The 14,268-nt window shown below is 38.9% G+C and overlaps 1 protein-coding gene across 1 annotated transcript in view; it reads left to right on the top strand.

Moving 5' to 3' along the window:
• The window catches only part of FCHSD2 (FCH and double SH3 domains 2), a 3,469,714-nt gene that overhangs the window by 2,804,450 nt on the left and 650,996 nt on the right, over positions 1-14,268 (top strand). Inside the window, exon 12 of the mRNA XM_044071145.1 lies at positions 2,897-3,001. Within this exon, the coding sequence (XP_043927080.1) occupies positions 2,897-3,001 (105 nt within the window). The remainder of the gene's footprint in view (positions 1-2,896; positions 3,002-14,268) is intronic.

The raw sequence follows: 14,268 nt of genomic DNA, 5'->3' as shown, positions 1-14,268 counted from the left end.
TTTATTTTTTATATGTTTTATTAGCAATATGTATTGCCTACCTACTTGGGGGCACCTGAAATCTAGGGCAAGAAAAACTGAAGAAAATGGCATCGGATGCATCTTATATACCCCTGGTGCACTGACGTCAGGGAAGAAGCAACAGCAACCAACGCCGGACCAAGACTTTGGAACTCTGGCCGACTGCGGGACCACCTGACGGCAGGATAACCCAAGTGTGATGACTGCAGTAGTGTGAACACTCGAACATCTACATTTATGGTAGGTACAAAACTGTACTTTACTGATGAAACCATCACTGAGCTTATAAAGATCACATTTGTAAGTGATATGTTTGTTGGTCAGTGACTTTTGATAGCTACTTTATAGTAGCCCAGTGAATGAATGAATGCTTTTCTCCAGCCAAATTCTTTGTTGTATCTTACCAGCGGACTAGCACACATTTCACATTTTCATAACTGCATTTACTGTCTGAAAGAAACCAAAAGCAGTGTCAGTGGTGCAGTAGGCAGCACACACACACACCTTTGTTGCAAAATGATGTTCTATTTCCTTAGCAGGTAGATTGATTACCGACACTGCATCTCAGCATAAGGGAGGTGCTGCACTCCTTAGTGTGCCATCTTTAGGAAAAGATGTTACACTAAGGCCTCATCTGTAGCTCAGGTGGTTGTAAAAGATCCCACACCACCTGTCGGAAAGAGTAGGGGTCTTTTATTTATATACAAAAATAACTCGTATGTACAAATGTTTCCATATGTACAAATATATAAATATACAAATCTGTTTACACATATTCATAAACTCCTTTTTCCATAGCCACCATCTGATTTTACTTAATATTGTTGCTAAAATCCATTTATCATTAAACATAATTTCATTTATTCTTTTATTCCATATAACCCATATTGCATAAAATAACTTTTTATCTATTCTTTTGACATATTCTGTACTTCTATTCTTATAATATCCCTATTTAATCATATTCATATTTATTTTATCCACTTCTTTTATATCTTCAAAAAGTCTTCCTTAAATAATTTTCCCTATAACTTTTTTTTTTACTCTTTTACATTTCAAAAACACACGTTCCATACTTTCTTCTTCTTGACAATGTAAACATATCCTAATAATTTTCTTTTTATATGGCACATTTCCTTTTACTGGCAATTTATCTATTACCAGTCTCCACAAAAAATCTTGACATTCTACTTCCTGATTTCACCATTTGCTTCTTATTTTTATAGCTTCAATTTTTTCAGCTGTTAAATTTTCTCATGGTTGTACATAGTAATGTTTTATCATTACATTCTTATAGTATGCTTTTCTATCTTTTTGTATATCATCAATTTTTATTTTCCACAGAAATATTCTTTTCTTGGTAACATTTAATTTTTTTTATTTATAACACTTTTTCTCTTTTACTGTTTTTTACCATCCCCCAACATTTGTCATCTTTTTCATTTATCCAGTTTAACACTTTGTATAAATTTTATGAAGTAGCGTATGCCACTGTGTTAATTAACCCTAAACCTCCTCCTCCTTTATTTGCATACAAAACTCCTCTTTTTACTGGGTTTACTCTAGAACCCCTTATAAATTGTTATTATTTTTTCATTCAATTCTTCTTCCATTTCTACTTCTTCTAAAAGTTCTTCTCTTTATTCATTTTCTTCTTTCTTTTTCTTACCATTTTCATTTTTGCAATATGTTTATAAATATCCAATGTTGTTACTTTTATAACATTTCAGTTGACATTTTTTGCATCATGTCCCATTTTCCCAGAAGTATAACATTTTCTTTTGTCACAGTTACTTATCAAATATCCTTCTTTTCCACAGAAAAATGTTTTGGATTGTCCCCAGTATTTTACAATACCCCCATTCCCCTCCGCATTTATTATGCTCAGTATATGTCTAATTTTTTCTCTTTATATTTTTAACATAATATTACAATCCCAGCCACCAGTCGATAAACCCCTTTTGTCATAAACTTTTGCAATGTCCAGTATTTCTTTACATAAAGCTTTCAAATGTCCTTTCAGAGTCTCTCTTTCTACCTCTGTTCAAAATTGTACATTAATCTTCCTTTTTGTTTCCCTGTTAAGTGCTTTTATCATATAGACTCCATGTTAACTGTCTTTCTTTTTTTCATATTCCCCAAGAAAATTTTCCATTGAAAAAACAGTCTCAAATATATTGTCATAAGAAAGTGTATCTTTGTTATTAAGAAAAAATGCTCCTTCTTCATGTGCTTTACACACAAAGGAGCTATTAAGTTGTCCCATACTTCATATCTGTCCATTTCTTTGTCTTATTTACTTAGAATCCTTACCACATACTTCTGTTTTTCATTTTCTTCTGCCTTCTTTTCTGGTACTCCACTTTTGCTTTCTTTTACTTTTTCCATATATTTTTTTCTTTTCATCCCACCAGTATTCCTCGGAATTGTCTCCCCATCCTGTTTTTGTATTTCTGTGTAATGTCTCCCCAGGAAACATCTCCTTCATTTTCTATCTCACTGAGCACCACCATTTCTTTAAGTAAATCATCCTGCAACCCTCACGACCAGAGGGTTGTAATTATACATCTTTATTTGCTGAGTCATCTCCATCAGACAGGTTTCTTTGAAACATTTGCCCAGAATCCTGTACACATTGTAATGTTCATAGTAATGATAAAACAAAAGAAGCCTGTGTAGCTTCCATGCCACAGTTAAGTTATGATAGGTTTCATATAGTTTACATTAGTGTTGAAGTTAATGTGTAATTGCGCATTTACGTTTCTGATATCTTTTCATATATATATTTTTTTACAAATTTTTTTCAATAAAATATGAGTTTGATGGAACCACTACAATAACTTCTGTTTGGTATAATTCTGAATTATCTTTTCAGGCCCTTGAAGAGCTAGAATGTCATGGGGTTGTATCTTCAGAACAGTTTCGAATGGAAACAGAGCAAAAAATGGAGGAAGCTAAAGAAAACATCCGTAAAGCAGAGGTAAGGAGAAGGTCTATAGAATAAGCATCTGGTCAACTACGCTTTAAAGTAAAGTTAAAATAACATATAAAGAATAAAATGTTTGGGAAGCTTTACCATTATTCAATATTAGGCAGTGTACTTCTTTTGTAGTTTACCACCTGATAACTAATGCACTCATATTTAGTAAGTATTTTACCACATTTGTTTCGTGAATGATGTTTTGAGGGAAATCCAGTCTGAAGTAGTTGTCTTTATTTGATCTTCAACCTATTGGTTCATGGATCTGTATCTGATCTGACTTGTTCGCATATCCAGCATCTGATCCGAGCCCAAATTCGTCCCCTTACCCATAATGCCTGTCTCCTTCCTCCCCCAGATCTCATTTGCCGCCTGTGAACTCCGCATCATGGTCTGAGTTCTGAGTTCATGGATCTGTATCTGATCTGAGCTCAAAGCTCCTCCCCTTACCCACAATGCCCCTCTCTCCTTCCTCCCCCCAGATCTCATTTGCCACCTGTAAAGTCCGCATCGTGGTCTGAGCTCTCTGCATTGTAAGTGTGATAAGTGTTGTTTTTTGGGGTTAACTGTCTCTCTCTCTCTCTAGTTAATATCTCTCTCTGTTCTTTCTACCTCCCTTTTCACATGGTCGCCATGTTAAAAAAAAAAAGCTTTTTCTTCCTCTTTTTTTCTCTCTCTCTTAGCATGTGTGTGTTTGAGTGTTTGTGTGTGTGCTGGGCCTGCTTTGGAAAAATGTCGGATAATCCCAAGCCAGGGTTCAGAAAGTGTACAGAGTGTGGCCATAGGCTTTCCCCAGCCGATGGCCACACTCTGTGCGTAGTGTGTCTGGGGGGGGCAGCACACCTTCAGATCTCCAGCTCCATCTGTGCCAGGTTTAATCCCCGGGCACTGAAGGACAGGAGGGATAAGTTAATATTTAAGGGCCTTCTCCCCTCTTCCAGGACTCAAGTTCCTACACCCCCAGCTTCTGCTTTCGCCTCCTTCCTGGCCTCGGGACTCAGACTCCCTCTAAGAGGCTTGGGGATGGTGATAAGTCATCTAAGAAGGAAAGGCTGAGAAAACAATCTCCAGATCGCTCGGCTCCGACCAGCCCTCCACCTAAATCCAGGTCAGCTCCGAAACCGGAGTCTCCCCAGCTCCTTTCTCCCTGGAGCTAGAGGAGCCCCGGATCTAGTCACCAGTGCAGGCTTCTCCTTACCACCCTCCCAGGCTAGTGTTGATCGCCTCCTACTCCCGCTCCACCCGGAGCCATAGTGAAGAGGAGATGGACAGGATGATGTGGAAATTTATCCACACCCAGATTCAGATGGGAGTTTTGCCTGCCCCCTCTCCCTACAGAGTGGGGAGCACATATCCTTTTCTCACCCTGATTTACTCCTTCTCCGATCCAACCTTCAGTTTCGGAGCCCTTGGATCCAAGGACTCTCTGCGCCGGCTATGACTTTGAGCAGGTCAGATCTGACTGGATTGGATCTGACAAGCTCTCTGAGCTGTAGCTTCAGCGTCAGATCTGAGGGGTTGGTGTCAGCTCCGAGTGTGTCAGAGCACAGCCTTCCTTGGTATTTTGGTGCTTGAAGGCTCAGCTCTGGCTCCCCCATTGGGTCAGAGGATAACTGCTCCTATTGGCCTTTCTCAGGATGTCCGTTTCCCTTTGGCTTTCACTGCGGCGGAGATAATTATTTCGATTTTGTTGAGACTCTTGACCATCTTGTACTCGGACTCCACCCTGACTCCCTTTGTTTCGGGTACTGTTCCAGCCGTCCTGCCATCTCAGGGACAGCCTACTGCCACTTTACCTCGGGAAACGTCCGCTTGGAAGCAGCAAGATGTTGGCAAGTCCTCCCCAGAGATCCCCACTGAGGAGATCCTTTGCAAATGTACAAGCAAAAGGAGGCACTTAGACTCCCCACCAGAGTCTCTCACTGAAGACACCGATTTGGAGGAAGGGGAAGTTTCCTCTTGGTCACCCACCCCCCCGAAGATGTCTTCTTTGGAGACATCATAAGTAAATCCTCCACCAGCGAGGGGGGTGGTCTGCCCAGAAACCAACCTCAGGTGAATCTGTGTTCCTCGAGGCATTTGGCGCAGCACCTTCTACTTCCTGGGTGTCCCCTCCCGCAGATCCTTTAGTGGACCTGGTAACATCTCAGGCATGGAAGAAACTGGACATGGTGGAGCCCATCCCCAAATGCCCAGATAAAGTTTTGAGCCCCCCTTCAGATAGGTCACACTGGAATAAGGGGTCCTCGGTTGATGCTATGGTGGTAGCAGCTGTCACTAGGAAAGAGCTTGCTCAGGAGAGCTCCACGGTTCATCCTTCCCACATATCCTTAGCTGCCACCACAGAGTCATTTTTAATCCATACTCCTAAATACTTAATTTTATCATGTCCCCATAAATATGGATATTGTTGGACCAGTTCGTGTGTGGGTACATAATTTACCGCTACTGCCTTTGTTTTAGCTAAATTAATTTTTTTATCCCGAGAATATTTGAAACTGTCTTAAAATGTACCACAACACAGTAATGTCACTTTCTGGTTTTGTCATGTATAAAATAATATCATCTGCAAATAGAGCCAGCTTTTCATGACTACCATACCAGTTATATCCTTGAATTTCTGAGTCCCTTATTTTCTTTGCTAATGGTTCTATATATAATGCAAATAACAAAGGGGAAAGCAGACAACCCTGCCTGGTTCCTCTACTCAAGCAGAAATTATCGGAGAGGACCCCACCCACTTTAATTCATGACTCCGATCCCTCATATATTCTTCTAATCAACCTTATAACTGTATCAGGGAAAACAAATGCTTCCATTGCACTGCTCATGAAGTCCCAGTCTACTCTGTCAAATGCTTTCTCTGCATCAAGACCCACTAATAAAAGTGGTACTTTCTTACATTCTGCTTCCCTCTGGATCATCAGTATTCTGTTAATATTGTCAAATGGTTGCCTCCCCTCCACAAAACCATACTGATCCATATCTATCAATTTTGGTATCACTTTTGCCATTCTTTTAGCCATTATAATCATAAACACTTTTATAATCATGGTTTAGTATTGAAATGGGCCTGTATGAAGCTGGATCCGATGGATCTTTACCCTCTTTAGGTATTACTGTTACCACCGCCTTCTTCCAGGATGCTGGAATTTCTCCTCCTCTTAAAATACTGTTAAAGAAAACCTTCCAGATCTTTATCCATTTTTTCCCTCCTAACTTCCAGACTTCCACAGGAATACCATCTATTCCTGGGGCCTTTCCTGTAGATTGGTTATACATAGCCATTTTTATCTCATCCCTTCCTATCCTAACTGTTAGTAATTGAGCCTCATCTACCTCTAACTTTGGCATATTTAATTCTTCTATAAACATTTTCATTTGTACTTTTCCTGATTTCCATATTTCTCTGCTTTATACAAATGTTCATAAAATTTCTGAAGTATTTCTTATACTTCTACAGGTTCTCTTGTTATCTTCTTTGTTATAGGCTCCCTAAGCTTGATGATTGCCCATTCCAATTTTTGCCACCTGAGTTGTGCTAAAAGTTTTTGTGCTCTAGAATTATTATCAAAAACAGTTGCTTAACAACATCTTTCTAAACTCGTGCATATTATCAAGGGTAATCCCTTATTTTCTGTTTAGTATTCTGCAGTTGCTTTTTTTCTTGTTCTGAGAGATTCTCCCTATTTTCCAATACTTTAACATTTGTCAGTCCCTGTAAATAATTCTTGTTACTGTTTAGCCATATTTCCCTTTCTTTTATTTCCAACCTAGTTTTAAACTCCACTTTAATTTTATCCCACTACTTAGCTATGATTTCAGAAGATAAATCTGTCTTCTCTTGTAGCTCTTGAATTAATTCCACAACCCATTGCTTAAATTCCTCTCTTTTCAACTGGTAGGTGGATGGGAAAGTGCCAGTGTCTCATTTTCATTTCATTGCTTTGCGTTTTTATTTTAGTTATTATTGGTGCATGATTTGAAATAGTTATTGGGTGCATTTCAAGACTTTCTGTTAAATGCACATGTTCCTGTGAGGTATAAAATCTGTCTAGCCTAGCCCAGTTTTTGTGTCTCTGTGAGTAATATGTAAATTCACTCTGAACTCCTAGTACTGAATTCATATCTTCCATGCCAAACATTTTCATAAATTTCTTCAAAAGTCTACCCTCCCTTGTTATATTATCCCTTCTAGGCCCCCCAGACACATCTTCACTGTTGCAAACCAAGTTCCAGTCTCCACCTGTAAGTAATATTCCCTGCAAAAGCTGATTATTTCTCCCAAAATTTTCTTAAGCTCCATTTTAGCAGTTTTAGGGGGGATGTAAATGCATGCCAGTGTAATCTTCATCCCTAGCCAGTAGCCCGTTAGTACTATGTATCTTCCATTATTATCTTTTTCCCTCTTATATCACTATTGGAGCTCCACTTGCAATAATATAAGTACTCCTCTTTTCCTTTGCCCCAAATATTCCGCTGAATAACCATCCTGAAAACCTTTCTTTATCAAATTCACATGTTCAGTTCTTTCCACGTGTGTCTCCTGTAGCATAGCTATTTGCACTCTGCATTTTTAATATAGTTCACTACTCTTTCTTTTTTATATTTATCTGTACAGACTATTTAGATTGAAAGACATTACAGAAAGCATTTTCTTATATAGTAATTATTACCACCTTTTATATATAACTGCTCTTTTGTTGAATGTCTAGTTCTAACTTTTATGTTACATGTGTGTGTATATATATATATATATATATATATATATATATATATATATATATATATATATATATATATATATACTGTTCGGCAGGTTGGTCTCTTATTCAGTTGTTTCATGTCATATCCATTTGCGCCTGTGTCAGATCTTACATAACTTTGTGTTTTTTTTGAAAGCCCTCAAACAGAACAGTCAACCAGTCCAAAACCTACAAACTTTACAATAACACCCAAAACTATATACATCTTCAAATATTGAAGTTTTTGTTTCCTAATAAGAATATAAGTTCTAAGTTGATAGCTATACAGACAGGCTAAAATTAACCAAAAAGAAAGGTTAGTCATGCTAAGACGCATGGTGCAGCCTGTGCTATTAGTAAATGCTATTTAATTTTTTTATATCTATATAACTCTCCCAGTTGAGAAAACATTTGAATGCTTTCAGTAAACACTTTCTCCAAGCCATTTTTGTTTATCTAATTGTCTTCTAGTGACATGCAAACCACACACTGAACTGCTAAGGGTACCCTTTTTATCAGAGAGGAAGACTTACAGTATTCAATATTCTTTTTCATTTACATGCTTTGTAATAAACTTGTTACTGGATAACACCTATGGTTTTAACCCAGTCATTTCCCTATGCAAGCACTGGAAGAAGCACACTGATTTTTATTTTTTCATACTTATTTTATTTTAGTTATTTACATTTGTTGACCGGGAGTGTCCGACTGGATGTAGGCCCATTTTCAGCAGAGGCCCGGGGAGAAAAGCTCCTCAGTTAAAATAAACAGACAATAGTTACATTTGATTACATAATGATTAACAATTTAACATAGCAATTAATTACAAACATATTTACAGATGAAGAACATAGTACATCAGTAGACAACTAGAATCTTTATCTGCGAAGTACATAACAGACATCAACAAATGTTACAATAAGAAGTTCCTGCTGTATAATAAGTACTAGGCTTATGAGCATCTGAGCTTGCTATAATCAAGGTAGTTAGTGGGATGGAAAGAAATGTAGTGGTTGGATGGGGTGGGTGATATTAGAGTGGGAGTTGCAAGGGCATAGCCAGCCAGCATGTTTTTAGGTGCACTTTTAGTAAAGTTTTGAGTGGGTGCATGATGGTACAGAGGTAATTGTGGGTGGGAGGGTTACTCTGTTAACCAGACCCTTGTACTCTCCCATCTCCTCCCCTCCTCATTCTTTTTTCATTGCAGTGCCTACATTTTTCAAAACTGGACAAAGAAAGAGAGAAGAAGGGTGAACAAGAAAAAACTAAAGTACCTGTTTATATTAGTATCCCCATTGCATTTAAAAAAAAACTGAGAGAAGTTTACTTCATCTAACTGGTTTTGTATTATCTTTAAAGCTGTCACACCTGGGAAAACCCCTTGCTGTTTTCAGGGAACATTGTGTCCTAGTCAGTTTCTGTGTTCTTTTTTTTTTTTTCTTTTCCCTCAGCCAATTCCCTTCCACCCTTCCAGTTTCTCTTTACCAGATTGTCTCCATGGAGATGTGCTGCAGAAATGCTACTTAGTATACATATTTTCAAGGGCTAGGAAAACAACCTTACAATATTCAGTATTCTTTTTTCATTTACTTGCTCTCTGTTTTAAAACAAAGGCCTTAACCAGTCATTTCCCATGCAATTGCCTATGTTTCTCAGAACTGCACAAGAAGAGAGAAAAATAAAAACACCTGTTTACAATCCCTATTACACCCAAAGATAGCAAAGAAAACCATGCAATATAAATACAATACTATTAAGAAAAGTAGATGTTTTCTTTACTTACATTTAGCATTCTTCCCTCTCTTCCCCCAAAGCATTTTTCCGAACATTAATGATATAAAGTAGGGCATATACTTGAGTCCCCCACTCAGCAAACAAATTTAGAATAAGTCCAATGTTTCCGGATTTTCTTGTGCTATCATATTTCACAAATATAATTAATGCTTTGTAATCCCACATTGTTACTGATTATATTACTGTTCTTCTCCATCACCCAGATCCTGTCTCTGCTTCTTTTCCAATGTACTCGCGAGTCTTCTAGTCAACTGTTGTGCTCCCTTCCTTCTCTCCAACAGTTTCCATTGAAATACTGGAAATGTTTTCACCGGTGCAGTCTCTCTGTGGTCTTTATTACCAGAGGAGCAAGAAGCCAAATCTCCTTCTGTTTCACAGCTCATTTTTTGTTGGACAAACTTCTGTATTTCCTCCTTAGCATGCACTACATAAAAAAAAATATTTTGTCCGTCCAGGGAAGAATACCTTGAAGACAGCTGGATATAGCAGTTTGAATCTCACACCTGCATCTCAGCATTCTCTGAATAAAGGAATGAATTTACTTCTCTTTTGCCTGGTGTACAATGAGTAATTATTCTCCACAAACACTCTGCTGTCACCTACTTTTAGTATTTTGTCCTTCTGCCACAGTTTTGACAAAATCAATTCTTTCTGCTGGTAGGATTGCATCCTAACAATTAAAAGTCTAGGTTGCTTTCTTATTGCTAGATTTGGAGCATGCACACGATGTGCTTGTTCAACTAATAAATCCTGCTCTGGAATACCAGTCCATCTGCGTATCTGTGCTTTCATAAATTTAATGCAGTCTCTTCCTTCCAGCGTCTCTGGTAGAGATGAAAATCTCAAGTTTTCCCTACAATGCTCTGTCCTCTAATTCTATTATTTTTTGAAGGATCTCTTCCTGAGCAGTCTCATATTCAGCCAGCCTTTTCTTCATTTCAACCTCTGACTTTTGCAGCTTTATCATCTCATCTGAATGTCTGTTTAAAGCTTCTTCCATTTTATCCAGCCTTTTGTTGTTTGCGTTAATGTACTCTATCAGTGTTTTCTTTATTTTAACCAGTTCTGTATTGTCTTATATAGGTTCATAGGTGTGTATTAGGCTAACGGCTCTGGAGCCTATATTAGCCTAGCCCAAGAAGATTCCCTGGCATCATGCCACTCAAAGTTAATTGCCAGTGCCTCTGTCAAGCAAGGCCACTGAAGTGATCCCCAGGGTGAACTTCCTATAGCCACCCACTCGTCAAGATTTCTCTTAAAGAGGGCCAATGAATTGCTCTGCTTGACGTGAGTGGGAAGTTTGTTCCAGAGTATGGGAAGTCTCTGGTTTAGGAAACTGTCCCTCCAGCATGTTCTGTTTATTGTGGTAATGAGGTTAATGTCCCTGGAGCATGTGGCACAGAGGGATTGGGATTTATTAAGGTATAGCATATCTAGCAGCTGTGGGTCAGACATGGCTTTGTAGGTCAAGCAGAGATTGCCTCTAAGTAGGTGATGAGACAGAGTATAGCCGGAGTTATTTTGAGTCTTTCCATATAGGACATGTGTCTAAGGCCTAAGATCTTCTTAATGAGGTATGTTTGTGGCCTTTCCAGTTGTTGTAGGTGTCTAGTGAGGTACATACCAAATGGGGCATTGTATTCTATAATAGGTCTAATGAGGGAAGAGTAGAGGGGGATTATGACCTCTTTCTTCCTGGATGAGAAACCTTTTATAATGAAATGTACCACATAGAAGGACTTTCTGACTACAGTGGCAATGTGGTGATCAGAGGAGAGGTTGCTGTCAACCTGTGTCCCCAGGTCTCTTATCACACCTTCAGTGTTTAGTGGACTACTCCCTATATGGTAGTTCATGGGCACCAAATTTTTCCCAATGGGTATGACAATGTGCTTTTTGGCATTGAGCTTAAGGCCATGGTTCTGCCACCAGTCATTGGTGTCAGTGAGGCCTTTTTGTAGAATGTCTTCATCAGTTGGAGAATCAATAATGTCTCCCAGTTTGCAATCATCTGTGAACTTGGTGAGCCACAGTCCCTTTGTGTTGACTTCAACTTAAGAGAAATAGATACTAAACAGGAGAGGACTTAGGACCGATTCCTGTGGGACACCACTTGTAAGTGGTTGGTAGTCAGATTTGGAGTCTGCTACTTTCACAGTGTGGGTTCTATCAGTGAGCCAGTTGGCAACCCATCTTATTACATAAGGGTTTATGCCTAGTTTTGTGAGTCTATCTATGATTCCTGAGTGAGGGATGGTGTCGAAGGCCTTGGCAAGATCTAGGTAGGCTGTGTGAACTACCTTGCCCTCATCCACAGCTCTGGTGACAGACTCAAAGAAGTCTATCAGGTTGAGCAGGCATGATCTACCTTTCACAAGCCCATACTGTGTGGGGACCAGAGTTTGGAGATTCCTGATGTTCTTATTTATAAGGTCCATGGCGATGTGCTCCATAGCTGTACATATCGGACTCATCAGGCTAATGGTGCGGTAGTTCCATTTGCATGGGTATTGTGAAGTTAGCCACCTTTGTTTTTAGAAGCCCCAAATTGGCTTTGGAGAAGTTTTTTATGGTGGTTTCCTTTAGGTGGTGTGAGGGTGGGATGTGGATATCCATGGCGATTAGCTTGTGGTCAGATCTGACCAGGGAGGAGTTGATTACTGGTGTAAAAAAAACTGTCACCCATGTTAGTAATGACCAGGTCAAGGATGTTTCTACCCCTGGTGGGGGTAAGAATGAGTTGCTCCAGAACATTGGAATTAATGAATTCCAGAAAACGTTGAGCAAGTGTGTTGGTTCGTGAGTAATTTTCCCAGTTAATGGAGGGGTAGTTAAAGTCTCCCAGTATAAGGGTATTGGGTTGTACCCTAATATTTTCCAGTGTGTTTAGGAATGTGGGGTGGGAGTCTTGGGACATTGTGGGGGATCTATAGCAGGCTACAACCTGGATTGCAGTTTTACCCAGTGTTAGTTGTATCTGAAGTATCTCTGATGCCTTATGTTGGGCTACTAGTCTGGAGGTGTGCATATCCTTTATGAATATGGAGACACCACCGCCTTTACTGCTTCAGTCTAGGTTTAGGGGCCGAAAGGTGTGGTATGAATTATAGCCTGGTAGTGATGGGGTGCTCTCCGGAGCCTTGAACCAGATCAAGTTCACTACACAGATGTTAATGTTCTCCATTTTAAAAAGTGCTTTGAATGAGTGCATTTTGAGATTTAGACTTCTAGAGTTGAGTAGCATAACCCTCAGATTTTGTTTGCTTGTAGCTGTTATGGTGGTAATTTTGTCTTTAGGACATTGCCTAAAAAAGGCACTATTTGGTGGCAAGAGCCTTGGCCAGTCTACGGAATCCCTAGGCAGGCCATCCCTGGTGAAGCATCGAGGTCTGTGGATCATGTCATCCTGTAGGTTATTGTAAGTCATGTCTGAAGGTTTCATTACTTTTTGCTGAGCAGCTGCAGAACTCTCCCTACTCAATGTGTTTTTTTCCTCACTTTTTGTAGCTGATTTTTTTCCAGGTCTTCTGTATTTCTTTATTCTTGGCATCCAGGCAGTGTACTTACTAGCCAGTTACTGAAATTCACCCATAAATGCAAGTCTGCTGGCCTTCTTTGCTAAGTTTCTTTTTTCACACTGGAAGAGCTAAAAACAAGTTGTTACTCAATGAGCAGCCATCTTGGAACTCCTTAGCACTAATAATCTCTTGACTACCATTATAGCATGAGTAATTGCATTCTGCCTGCTGTCAGCAGTATTAGGGATTATGATAGATTCCAATCTCAGATTTGAAGTTCACTTAACATCTGTAATAAGGAAATCTTAAGGCATATCAACAGATCTCCTTTGAGGTATCACCACTAGTAGGGATGAAAGAGTCTTGATTCCTTTATATGTCAGCTGTTAGGCCCATTGCAAAATACTGTAACTCATTTTGCTTCTATAACTTGTCCCAGATAATTAGTTTGGCAAGAGTTCAGAAAACCTTTACCAAGCAGATTTTGTAGGACTAAACATCTCAATTACAGAAATACAGTCAGATGTTTAGCATTGTTTTATGTAGATTATAGGCTAGTTGGGGAGACTTTATTCTGATTTTTAAATGCCACAAAAGTGATTCTTTGGCCTTCAATTTGGGTACTACATTTACACAACACCAATTTGCCACAAGGAACTACAGCATTTTGGTGTCCCTACTGGAGTAAAGAACATCTCTATCACAGATTGTGGAATTACTTACCTATTAACCTACCTTTCCTATTAACATGAGGAAAGCAAGGAGTCTAGAACTGTTTAAACATGTTTTGGTTGAATGGTTTATGACAGAGAGTTCAATCCTAACGTAAATAATTGCAGACTCTTGAATGGCCTATCAGTAGACTCTGAATTTGACCCTCACTGACCATTGAACATTTGAACATGTTATATTTTCCCAGATGTTTCAATTCAGTAAAATCTCTCAAGAAACAGTTCTTAAAAACGTATCTGCAACTTTGTACATATCGTAGTATGTATGGTTGTTGCTGTTCTTAAGTACCTAATTCTAAAATCCTCTTCTCTACTTACTCTGTGACCTCCCCAATTTCAACATCATTTCTCTCTACTTTGATTTGAGTCTTCTGATTGTGCTGTATATATGAGCCTTAAATGTGGAGCTCTAAGGTATCCCTTTAAATCTGGTAATCCTAAACTACCTTGTCATGTGGGGAGAAACAACTCTGTCTCTC

Source organism: Protopterus annectens, chromosome 5.part0 (genome assembly GCF_019279795.1).
Source record: "Protopterus annectens isolate FY-2018-M chromosome 5.part0, PAN1.0, whole genome shotgun sequence".
Lineage (NCBI taxonomy): Eukaryota > Metazoa > Chordata > Ceratodontiformes > Protopteridae > Protopterus > Protopterus annectens.
The sequence above is the reverse complement of the archived record's forward strand: the minus strand, read 5'-3'. Positions and strand labels throughout refer to the sequence as shown.